Source organism: Musa acuminata, chromosome BXJ2-3 (genome assembly GCF_036884655.1).
Source record: "Musa acuminata AAA Group cultivar baxijiao chromosome BXJ2-3, Cavendish_Baxijiao_AAA, whole genome shotgun sequence".
Taxonomy (NCBI): Eukaryota; Viridiplantae; Streptophyta; class Magnoliopsida; order Zingiberales; family Musaceae; genus Musa; species Musa acuminata.
In genome coordinates this window covers 43,704,411-43,716,592 of record NC_088340.1, presented here as the reverse complement: position 1 = coordinate 43,716,592, position 12,182 = coordinate 43,704,411, and the positions used below count along the sequence as shown (strand labels likewise).

Below are 12,182 nucleotides of genomic sequence, written 5' to 3'. Positions count from 1 at the left end.
ATCAATTGATTTGTTTATATAATTAACATTCTTTGGTGTGCGGATTAAATATTTTCCTAATTTTAACGTTACGATCGATAGTCATCGAAAAAGCATGCATCGAAAAAGCTTGATTCTCGTATCGATCCTTACCTTACTTGATCTTTGCGAGAATCACACCAGCCTACAATGAGGCTCATCCCTTTTTTTTTTCTTTCTTGGGTCATCTGTCGTGAGCAACTTGATGCACCTCATCAAACCATAGTTTCGAGAAGGCCCACACACCCAACAATATAAGGCATTAATTCCAAACAACGTGGCTCAATTTCTCTTCCCTTCCTTCCGAACACCTAATGCAAGGGGTCATTCATGCTTATCCCAAACAGGTCCCAACCTTAACAAACGGTTCTCTCACTATCGTTCTTCCTTGAAGTCACTCGTAGAAATATGCGCTTGTCAGTCATCGATATTAATGAACCCTGGGACAACATGAGGGGTACCCCAACCCACCATCGACCTAATACCATCAGCAGCTCTAAGTATAAAAGCCTAACTCCAATGCTCAAATGAGACAGTTGGACTATTTCTTATTTCCCTACTAACTTAATCATCGGAGGGATCAAGTCGAAAATATCTCCCGAAACTGATTGCTTGTGTAGGGGCCTCGATGAGGCTTAACGACACTTCGGGTAGGCTCCAGAACTAATTTCTAATGGACAAGCAATGTCTCAGGATCATATCAATCGGATCCGCTTCCTACCCGGATCTCCTCACATGACTGACCCATCTCATAGGCCCATTGGATGAGCTTATACCTTCGGACCGAATCAAGTCGTACCAACCAAACTGCAGCCATGCATGCATGGATCATTGTCATGCTTCGCTATCTCTGCTGCTCCCCCCACTCCTAACTCGCTGTGAGATCTAATTCTTGTATCCCTCTCCTCCTCTCCCTGTCCGACGCAGCCTGTCCTCGATGGTATCTTGGTTGGCATCTCCTTCACTTGAGAAGGGAAGGTGATGGTATATACGACAACCTTCCTTCTCTTCCCTTCCGATCCCAGACACTATAAGCAGGAGCCTGCCATGGAGATCTGCAGCTCGTGCGACGCGGCGGCCGTGGTGGCGGCGGCCTCCTCCCCCACCGCCAAGCTGGTCCTGCAGGACGGCAAGCTGCAGCAGCTCTCACGGCCCGTGAAGGCGTCGCATGTGCTCCGGAAGGACCCGGCCTGCTTCGTCTGCAACGACGACGACATGGAGTTCGACGACTTCGTCTCCCCCGCCCATGCCGACGACGATCGACAGCCCGGGCAGCTCTACTTCCTCCTCCCCGTCTCCATGCTGCGGCGGCCGCTCCACGCGGAGGAGATGGTCGCGCCAGTCGCGAAGGCCAGCGCGGCTCTCATGGGCTCCGGCGGTTTCCACTTCCCCGATGCTTCTGCCGCCAAATCCGGTAGTAGGCTGGTGGTGGAGCCACGGCAGCGGAGGCGAAGGCCGAGCTCCATGAGAGGAGGTGGCGAGGGACGAGATTTCAAGCCCGGGCTTAGCGGCATTCCGGAGTAGAAGCGGAGAAATGGCACCAAGATGACAAAGATTACTCCTTGACTCGATCTTTCACACAGCTTGCATGCTCTGTTCGATCCGTAAATAATGAGAGGACCTACATTTGCTTCCCGAGTTCTCGTCATCCACCGAACACATCAACCGAATCCAAATGGATGCAGCACAAAGACTTGGAATTGGAAGACACGGACGTAACGAGGTCTTCTGGTAGGCGATCAGTTTGACCAAGGATTGAAAGCCTCGTACAAGTCCTTGGAATAATGTCAGCTTATGATCTCTTCATATATGAGTTATGATTCTATAATCTAAATCAAGAGAACATCAATTGATGCGATCAGAACAATTTGCATTGGATTATGTACATCAATCAGTCACAAAGCCTATTTCTTCCTCAAGACTGTACATGGTGAATGGCATCAGTTCAGCTGAGCATTTCCAAGTTCTCTTGGCAACAAGTACCTGAAAGAGAAGTTGTGAGGCACCCACTCGATGATCTTGCGGCAGCTGCTTTCATGGCATCCGTTGATCACCAACCTCAACCTCTCGGGAAGATAGCACTTGATCATGTTCAGTAATTCTTGAGTAGATTGATTGGAGTCCTTCGCGAAGAAATCGACGAGTCTTGGCAGAAGAATCTTGTATCCCTTTCGAACGGTCACAGTTGCATGGATGTACTCCATCTTTGCAGATTCCAGCTGATGGAACAATCTCTTTGGATTGTACACTCTAACCTGAAGAATGAGCAAGCAAACCCAATCATTATGGTGTCGATTCTTGTCACCTGAAGATGGTTTTCCCTTATCCTGATCACTAAGAACTTGTTTTACAAAGTAGAATGTGTTTTAAGTTTACCGCGGGATCTGAATGGCCTCCTGAACAAAGTGCAAAGCGTATCAGAGGTTCAGGATTCTTGATGGCATAGGTTTTCCACTCATCACCATCTTTGATCTTTACTTGTGAGAAGAGTAATAAGCGTAGCCACTACAAGTGAATTAGATATCAAGCTCCAGTTGAGGTATTAATCAGCAAATTAACTGAAGCAGCTGATCCAAACATGAAAGAAATCTAACCGGTATCAGAGAACAGGGACAAGTAGTAGATTATCAAGCAAGAAGATGTTTCCTTTTGATAAGAATGCTTTTCTTTCGAAAACAAAAGAAAGAAATGGATGTATTCTTCATGCTAGTCGACGAGCAAAAACATATTTAATTTGCTTCTTCTCTTCAAAATTTTGGCCATATTTAATGCTTGAGGAGGTGACCAATTAACAATGCAGCAAAAGGGAACAATGAATATAGAATGATTGTAGCAAGATCAAGAAAAAATGCTATAAAGATATGGCACTGAAAAAATTTGCATGAAAATTTTTTCATGCAGAGCAACTGCTTAGACATCAGAAAAAAGTCTAAAGGAGCTGAATGGCTTCGGAAGATTATTCAATATGAAGAAGTGCATAAGGCATACCTGCCCAGGAGGATGCATTCGGCATCCAAGTATTGAGCCCTGTATTATGTCTGCATTTATCATGCGACCACCTATATTGTATGTATTCTGGAAAAAATAACATTGAGATCAGAACTACTACCTAATATCTCAAAGAGGCCACCTTTTGAATTCACCTCTGAAGTAGATTACCTTGATTAGTGAGGATGCCTTTTTTATGTTGCTTCCTGGAATCCCATATTCCAGATGTGCCTGCATACATCACATCAAGAGATAGGGCTTTCATATTTGAAACTGAGAAAGGTAGGAGTATGTCAAGGAAAATAGGCAAGTTCTTAGTGCTGATGGACAAAGAGAGGGAAAAAGAATTACATGCATCATAATTGCATTGTGTATGTTAATCCAGAAAGCAATCTTTTCGTCATTGCTCATCAATCTCGGATCAACCATTTCCAATCGCTGAACAAGCAATCTGAAATAAAAAAACCAATCAAGTCAAGTTTGTTAAAAAAAATTTCTGATAAATTCCCTGAGAGTTTTTATCTTGTAAATGCTTATAATCAGATTCAGCAATATGATTCCAGAAAAAAAATGCATCTGTTCTTAATGAATCATTAGCACGCATACCACACTTGCATGTACAGGTATTCTATGCAACTAAACAGAGTAGCAAATGCAATTATGCAGCGTTTCTTATAGTCATGCAGTGACTCACTTATAATTCTGCAGCATTTCATCAAGATCACTAGACCTTCGGCTGTGCTTGCATATTGAAGACACCTCTACCATCACACTGTAAGGTCCACTGAAATCCTTTAATCTTTCAGTGCAGCAAGAATTCTCCATCCATGCATCAAGGACAGCTTCTCTTTTACAATAAGGGCTCTGCAGTTCTTTCATATAACAGGGAGAAAATGTATTCCTTGATGAGAAGGACAAAGTAGGTGAAGATGCGACACAGTGATGCCCAACATGGTCATCTGAAAGTTTACAATAGATGGCACACATGGACTTGATCATGTCTTCAGATAGTTTGTTTGGTGTCTCAGGAATGTGATCAGCAATTGTTGTTCCAAGATGATCTGCCAGCCTTGTTACCGCTGAATTGAAGTCTTGTCCATGCTGTACACAAACCAAAACGATAATGATTAGAAGGCAGTTGCGATAGGAGAATGAACTTGTTATTGATATTTATTTTTAGGAAGCTGGAGGTTTATCTCAAGAAGTTCAAGACATGTAAAGTTTTCTTTTCTAAGAAGGAAAGAAAGATGGGAGTATGATCATATACTTTAAGTAACGATAAAGGTAGAGTATGGCATGCCCCGAGAGCTCGAGCTAGATTCTTTGCCGAAGGTGACCCTTTAGCTGAACATACTGAGCGTGGCACTAGTGATGAATGGCTGCGGTGAATGCCACGACCATGCTTCTCTTGACAATTAACAGGACAAGCTTCATTGCATAACTTGTTTGCTGATTTTCGTGGAAGAAGAATATGACTCGACTGAAATGCTGATTCGGCTTTTCTGAATGGGATATCATGCGTTGCGGCTTCTGGAAATGGCATTGACTGGGAAATCAGTTGCTGCTTCTTTACATCTTCAACAGCAGTGGGAGATACATTTGATATACGTTGTTCAAAGACTCTTCGGTAGAGTGATAGAAGATATTGTTCCAAATGCACAACCTCTAACTCTAACATCGCAATCTCCCTTATTAGCTCCTTGGTTGGCTGCCATTACAAGAAAGTACATCAGTAAATTCGAAGTCCAAGGTTGGTGCAGAAGATATTTTAATGATGTTAAGAATACTTACTCGTAACTTTCAAACTTGTCTGTTATTATTCGGTTTCAGGAAAAGATATGACATTTTTTTATCATATATGAGTCTTCCATCTTGGTTGGAAGGCCCAAATTATGCTAATCGTTGTAATAATGACATTTCAAATCAAGCAACAACAAGATTATGGATCAAGGGACATCTTTTTTTTGTATGGAACACCATTATTTTTGTGAACTATATGGAAACTAGATAATAAGAAGTAAAAACAAACATTTAATAAGTAAAAAAAAAGACAAAGAACTTACCTTTGGAATATAACCATCAATCGATGTATCAATGGCAGAACTCTTGTGCCGCAACGCTTTTTCTAGAGCTTGTCGCACAACAAACTGATCCTTGAGGCATTTCTCAAGTTGTTGAATCTGCATTAAGGAAGTGAGGAGGTAATTTAAATGTGCAAGAAACCTTTTAAAAAAAAGATTGATAAAACTGACAGCAAAAAGCAACCATTGCGACAAAAGTAATATCCTGGTAAATGCTTGAGATGCATGACACAGTTTCCAGTTCAGTGTAACCGGGCCTCGTGGTTGATTAACTAGATACTGCTTAAACATGTTATTCACAAGAATTCCAGAATGATATAAGCAAACCACAACAGAGTTTAGGATGAATATTTTCCATGAAGTACCCATGAGCATCATGACTTTTGCCCTTTAAGAAGAAATACAATGCACTAATTACTTTCTCTCCTGTGCAATATAGTCTTTCTCATGGTCTTGGCAGACATCAGTTGGTAAGAAACACGTAGCAATTGCCGATATCAAGCAAAAAGTTGAAAGTGATGTATGCAAAAACAATGTGTGATCAAGATCACTCCATAGTCGCTATTGAACCTTAACTTTAGGTGATGGTACCTCTTTCTTGAGAGAGCTTTCAACCTCACAGTTAGGTGAAGGCCCTTTCTTGATCTCAGCTTGGCCGACTTCTTCCACATCCTTGCAACCATATCAAATCTAGGATTTAGTGTTTCACATTTTCGCCCCCATCGTCGAAAGAATACAATTAGGAAAACAACAACTTCCAACAAATTGCATTGCAGTAACTACCAACTACTGAGTAATTAGAGTGATCACTTTCTTACCATCCTAACATGATGAAATGATTTGACCGATACATCCAGTTTGTCCGTCCTTATTCTCTTGTCTGAATCACTGCAATTACAGAGGAATGCTGTCAGCAAGAATTCTACATCGCCAACACAGGTTGCAGCTTCACATCCTTCTCAACATTAAATCTAGAAATGAATGATCTTAATTTCTCAAAATATACGATGCACAAATGATTCAGAATCCAAAATTTAAACTTGCCCTTGTCCTTCTCCTGTCATTTAAGCCTATTTACAAACACATGCAATGCTACCAAAGACAGGAAGAGAAGCGCGAGATAGAAATAGCTAGGTTGGAGATCAACAACCTACCTCCTAGAACGCCTGTGCCTTGCAGAGACCTCTCCAACAGAGCCCATTGCTTCCACAGGAATAATCTTCAGCGTTCCACTTCCTGCATTTAAGTGACTTCATTGGACGCAAGAAATCACATCAAAGAAGCCTAAACGAGCGGAGAAGGAGAATGCCTCGCACGAATGAGTCGTCGATAAGTTCAACCAAGCTTCTCACTCCACAAGCCCCTCTGCATTCAGAAGCCTCTTGTTCCCTCAACACATATCCACTATTATACGTCCTAACAAATCAAAGAAGAAGAAGAAGAACAATCTGCATCCTCACACGGAGACTCATCATCAGATGAGTGGCTGTCTTGTTAGGAACAGTCGAGTCAGTGTGTCAGTCGAGGACAGAGCAGATGCTGCGTGCAGGCAAGGCCTGATGCCACAGCCATTAATGGAGTTTGTCTCTTCCAGACTTCTCCTTGGAATAGCTGCATGTTGCAGTGGGAGCTCATCTCGTCATGTGACTGAATAAAGTAGAATTCATACGCCATCAGTACAACTGAAACTTCCATTTTGTTATCACAGGAGAGTGGGTGTCGAAGCATCACAGGGTGTCCATCCATGAAGCGTGACACAGCGATGCATACGTTGACGTTACAAGACAAAGAGTCTTTGAGAGCGAATAAAGAGAAGCATAAAGGTCTTCACATGCCTCAGTGAAGCTTCTCAGTGTCGGTAGCGTGAAAACAGAAGGGGAACTGCAGCGTACATCAATCTGTAAAGAGAATGTTCACAGCCTCTTCAGATCAGAAGGTGAGGCGTAAAGGGATCATAGCCTGCCTCGACGAAGTTTCATGGAGCGACTGCTTGTCACAGAATCCATCGCTTAAAGAAATGTGCGTTGCACTGGCATTTTCACAAACAGTTGCAAAAGAGGAAGAAGAAGGTGCATCTCTGCAGCAAAAAGACTGTTGCCTTTGGCAGCTCGGAGAAGCTTTTAGATCTTCACAGTTCATAGAATACATGGGATTGTGGGAGCCACTGCAACTGCTACAGTGATGTAACAATTACATGGTTTCCGGTCCGCGAAGACTCATCATAAACTAATATATAGCATATCTTCGTCAATGAGTTCTCGTCGTCATCGGTAACGTCGTCATGGAAATGAGCGACGTTATAATACGATCAGAAGACAGACATGCTCGAGGTTTCATGTGCTTTTGGAGCTGTTTCCACCGAGGGTTTCGATCGTGGAGTGACGGATGGCTTGGAGTCACTTGAAAGGTCAAAGGGGTGGAGCATTCAAGGCCCTGTACAAGTAGCTTCTTTTTCTACTGTCGAAGTAGGTGATGGATCTGTGTCGGAGCGCAGCTTATCTGAACAAGCATCGGAGTTGGGAACAAGTAGATCCATGTGATCGACAGCATAGATTACAGACCGCCGCTAATTGTCAATGATGCTCTCATATAGCTTTTGGGAAAATGGCTTTTGTAGCATATAATTTGATAAGAGCAGCATAACAACAATATGTTCTTTCGTTCCTCGAACTAAATCTATGACAAATTGAGTGGATAAGATCAAGCTCTTCATGTATACAATCTTGGTTGGAGCAGGAAAAGGAGTAGATTGCTTCTTCTTCTCCCAACAGTAGTAGTGTCGTACGTAATAGTTTGGACTCGGATACTCTTCGTCTTGCAGCTCTCAGTGGTCGGTTGCAGTCAATCTCAGCCACTGATGCCCAAAATGGTGGGTGGGTTGATGATGAATTGGATCTGCCCTGAAATGGATATGATCACAGTCCAATGCTGTTCTGCAAATATGCCTGTGGAGTAACAAAAACCATGTCAAACTCCTCCATTGTGCACATTACAAATTCAAACAGATACCTGCAACTCCATCGATTGAATGATTCACATAGAAGACACAAGTTTCTCCTCGATATAGCCAATCATTTTGGAACATACATAGGGCATAGGGGCAACAGGGAAGATTAAGAAACTACTAGAGCATGGAAGAGTTTACCTATGATCACCAGAATCGAAATAGGTAAGAGAGTGGTCATTAAAAGGGTAATAAGGTTGCATTCTCCACATTTATAAGGTTCTATGAACAAACATTTCATCTCTGACAGTGGACTTCAGCTATTTTGAAAAGATAAAACTATTTCGTAGACAGAATAGACCAAATGCAAATACCAAGATATCGGTTTGTGTGTGCCTACTGAATGATAATAAAATTGAAGACAGTAAACCAACTACAAGATAGAATCACATTATTATAGCCATTTTGCTTAAAATAAGAACAATTACAGACTAAGATAGCTTCTGTCAAGATCAAATTTCCTTTCTTTCATTATCTATACAATCTTTTTTCTCTTTCAAACCTCATGAAAATATCAAATAGATAAGATGGCTTTTGGAAGTATGACATGTAGACACATGTCCACCTCTTTCAGCATATAATGATGAACAAGTTTATCTGCTTTATGTTGGAGAGTTCATGCTTCAGCGACTAATATGTGTCCCTAATTGATGGCCAAGAATGTGAAAAAGGACTCATGAAAATATCCAACTCAATTAAAAGCCATGAAATTACTAATAGCCCAATAAAGCAGCCACCTTATGTTCACTCCTAATGTTCTCTGCACATGACTTAAAGAAGGAATCTGCAAATGAGTTCATCCTTTGAACCATAAAAGTGAGCTCCAATGACTTCCATAAGAAGAGATGACACCACATCAAAGGAAGATAAGATTCTACAATGTTTAAAGTTCAAAAAAGACTTGACTTTATGTTACTGCACACAATACACAAGTGCACCGGAGCAACTTTCTGCAGTGGTAAAACAATCTAGCTGCCTAGAGATTATGAGAGTAGAATCACTTGAATGTCAAATAACTGGTCTCATCAGCTTTAAATGAGGGGAAATACTGCAACAGAAATGCTATCAGTTTCTGTTCTTGTTCTACAAAGTCATTTTAGAATTTGTATACATGTGCAGTTAAAGACGATATCTAGCATGCATGAATTGGTAAACAAATTAGCTGCAGAGTGAAGATTCTCAGCACAGTGACCAAAATACCCATAATTGAGTCTTTAAAGTTTTCATGAGTGAGATATTGGCGAATGCTTTCAACAGATAGACCACAATAAGTTTTTTTACTTCTTACTATTTACATATAGTTTCAAGGCTCAAGCAGCTTGCAAGAGACAGGTGTTGGATCAGGTCGGGTCCTGAGGGATCTGGATAAAATAACAATCCACATTTATTCAATCTCAGAAAATAGAAAAACACATGGATCAGGTAGTGAAAAATCAAAGTATGACCATCGCACTCAGCTGCATTATCAGGACACTTATTCATTCTTCTCAATTTGACACCAAAGAATTCATGGTTAAATGATAAGAACAGAAAATAGTGAATTACATCAGACTACATAATCTCATCATTTTTCTATTGGAATGAAAATTTTCTAGGATGCTGCAGAATTGACTTTGAACAAGACGGTAAATCAAGATGTGGCACTGTTCATGTTCTATTACTTAATATGTAGAAATTGAATTCGATTATTGCTCATTTCCATGCATTGTTCATGAAAAATATGATTATTTTTTATGCATTTTTTGATGATGTCAACTAGCTCAACTGAGAAATACCTTGATAGTTTTTTGCAAGATCTTGGACTTGAATCTCGCCTTCATCACTTACCTTTGTAAAAAAAAAAAATTTAAACTCAAAGAAAATATGGCAGAATTTAAGGGATTTTTTCAGGTTGCTACTGTATTTACCAAATTTATATTTAGATGAAAATGCTACATAGCTGGGTCGATTTTGACACCTGAGTACAAACCAGGCGGATCTTTAGTCCTTATAAACATCTATAGCCTGAAATCAAAGAACCAGTATAACTTGATAGCACCACCATCTGTTTTCCACACAGGAGACAAGATCAGTGAGTTAATTTGATCTTGTAGATCTCTGATATATTATGACAGTGCCGGTTTTTCTAGTACTATTCCATAGGCATCATTTCTTTCCAAGCATGGCTATTACAAAAAAAGGGTAAGATAAATGAAGAGAAATTAAGATACAGACATGAGGAAGAAGTAAATGAATGATAAGAAGACTTCTTTCAAATATTCCTTGGTGCATAATGCATTAGCAATCAGCTATACCTGAAAGGAAAAAAAAAATCAACCTTTCTACTTGCAATAATCTCTTAAACTAAAACTTTGCAAGTCATCATGTTTCTACAATGTGTAAACAAACTTATAAAATATACGAACACAACCCTGTTTGAAAATTACGATTTACTCGATCAAGACCTTTAGTCTCACAAAATCTTGCATTGATGAAAAGTAGTTCCATTGGCAATTACATTTACAGTCCAACGACAGGTATTTAACATGACGCTAAGCCCTAAAACGAACAAATGAAGAAGCATCAATATGATACCATCATCTTAAGCACAAAAATTCAAGGAAAAAGATCGCCTCGGCAGATTGCCGATGCAAACTCAAAAAATCACCCGTATCCTAGCGTGTTGATGGATAAACAGGTCGTCGCATGCGGTACTCAGCCTCTCACCTGCAGGAAATTCTATCACTTCCCCCACAAGCGCTCCTCCCATATATATCATGCCATCAACTAGAGCAATTCGAGGTTTCAAGAAACCACACATCGAATTAGGTAATTTTGTCCAGGTCATTTCGGTTCTTCAAAATCGAGAAAAGACGGGAAAAAAGATCCATCGAGGAACCAAGACTTGAGATGATCGAACAGACGAAACTCTAATGATTACCGACGACATGATGGGACGGGTCCTCACGATCGGCGACGAGGCCTATACATCCCTCGGCGATATTGCAGGGTGGAGGATCCTCTCCATCTCTACTTCAAATTGCAAAGTTCCAATTCCATCGCATCTCGTTATCTCACCCGTATGGTGATGCAAGCCCACCCGAGCCCAATCCGACCGTCCAACCTATAGCTCGAGCAGATCCTGATCGTTCATCACAGGGAAGGGCGTTCTAGTCTCTAAATAGAGAGGTAAAAAAAGAAACACAGGCAATCATCAAGGAAAAAAGCATAAAAGAAAATAATAAATTACAAACTTCAAATAAATATATTTTAAATTTAAATTATTATAGAATAAAAACAAGAAGAATGTGAGAACTATCAAATGAAAATAGAGATTTTATGCATATACAATCAGATAAAATATCTAACATACAGAAAAAATAATTTAAATTTTTTTTAAAACATATATATATATATATATATATATATATATATATATATATATATATATATATATATATGAAACTCAATCTCACTAAGTCAAGGCTCAACACATACCTTTCAAAATTATCATATGGATATCGAAAAAGACGAATAACATATACCTCTCAAATCTATTCTACGTGAATATCTAAGAGGATAAACAAACCAAGTAAAGAGTGATATTGGCACGGCTCAATCAGATCAAACATCTAAAACTAAAATATGATCAAATCTGATTGAGCCATTCCAACATCACACTCTCACCCAGCGAGCTCCTTCGTTGACTTCATAGCATGTTTCTGCAGGAAGAGAAGGTACGACATGTTAGTAGAGAGAGGAGCAAGTAAGGATGGAGGAAGAGGCATCGAAGAAATAGAGGAAGGAAGGAGAAGGATGGTTGAGACGTCAATGTCTTGTCTTCCACATGTGCATATTGTATACATATCAAAACAAAATTTTACTTGGTTCTCGATGCAGTGGCTGTGATGAACATATTGCATGTCTCTGGGGTTGGCAGAAGATCATGGACAATAGAGAAGAATCCAAGGGAAAGAACAATAAGCAAGCTTTTCTGTGAAGTACGCAGACCAGATCCAAATTTCAAGTTGGATGGGTCCGAGGAAGGAGTGTGCTCGTAAAGTCCAAAAAAAAAAAAAGGAAGATAAAAAAGTTACCTCAGCGAGAATCAA

At 40.2% G+C, this 12,182-nt stretch overlaps 2 protein-coding genes across 4 annotated transcripts; one reads left to right on the top strand and one right to left on the bottom strand.

Annotated features, from left to right (window-relative positions):
- The first annotated feature begins 1,065 nt into the window (after positions 1-1,065).
- On the top strand, positions 1,066-1,542 carry LOC103980059 (uncharacterized). The gene has a single exon (XM_009396342.3). It carries the CDS (start codon positions 1,066-1,068, stop codon positions 1,540-1,542), a length of 477 nt encoding a protein of 158 aa, XP_009394617.3.
- A 306-nt stretch (positions 1,543-1,848) lies between these two features.
- Positions 1,849-7,197, bottom strand: LOC103980060 (uncharacterized). Of its 3 annotated transcripts, XM_065101481.1 has the most exons (13): positions 6,548-7,197; positions 6,397-6,452; positions 6,242-6,323; positions 5,906-5,975; positions 5,679-5,759; positions 5,070-5,186; positions 4,274-4,714; positions 3,701-4,107; positions 3,358-3,457; positions 3,178-3,237; positions 3,007-3,093; positions 2,395-2,523; positions 1,849-2,273 (listed from the first exon to the last, which is right to left on the bottom strand). In XM_065101481.1, exons 3-13 carry the CDS (start codon positions 6,286-6,288, stop codon positions 1,959-1,961), a joined length of 1,854 nt encoding a protein of 617 aa, XP_064957553.1. In that variant the 5' UTR covers positions 6,289-6,323; positions 6,397-6,452; positions 6,548-7,197; the 3' UTR covers positions 1,849-1,958. The 3 variants fall into 3 exon arrangements, with proteins under 3 accessions (XP_064957553.1, XP_018678735.2, XP_064957552.1); XM_018823190.2 differs by having other exon boundaries at positions 6,397-7,197; XM_065101480.1 differs by having other exon boundaries at positions 6,242-7,197.
- Positions 7,198-12,182: the final 4,985 nt, after the last annotated feature.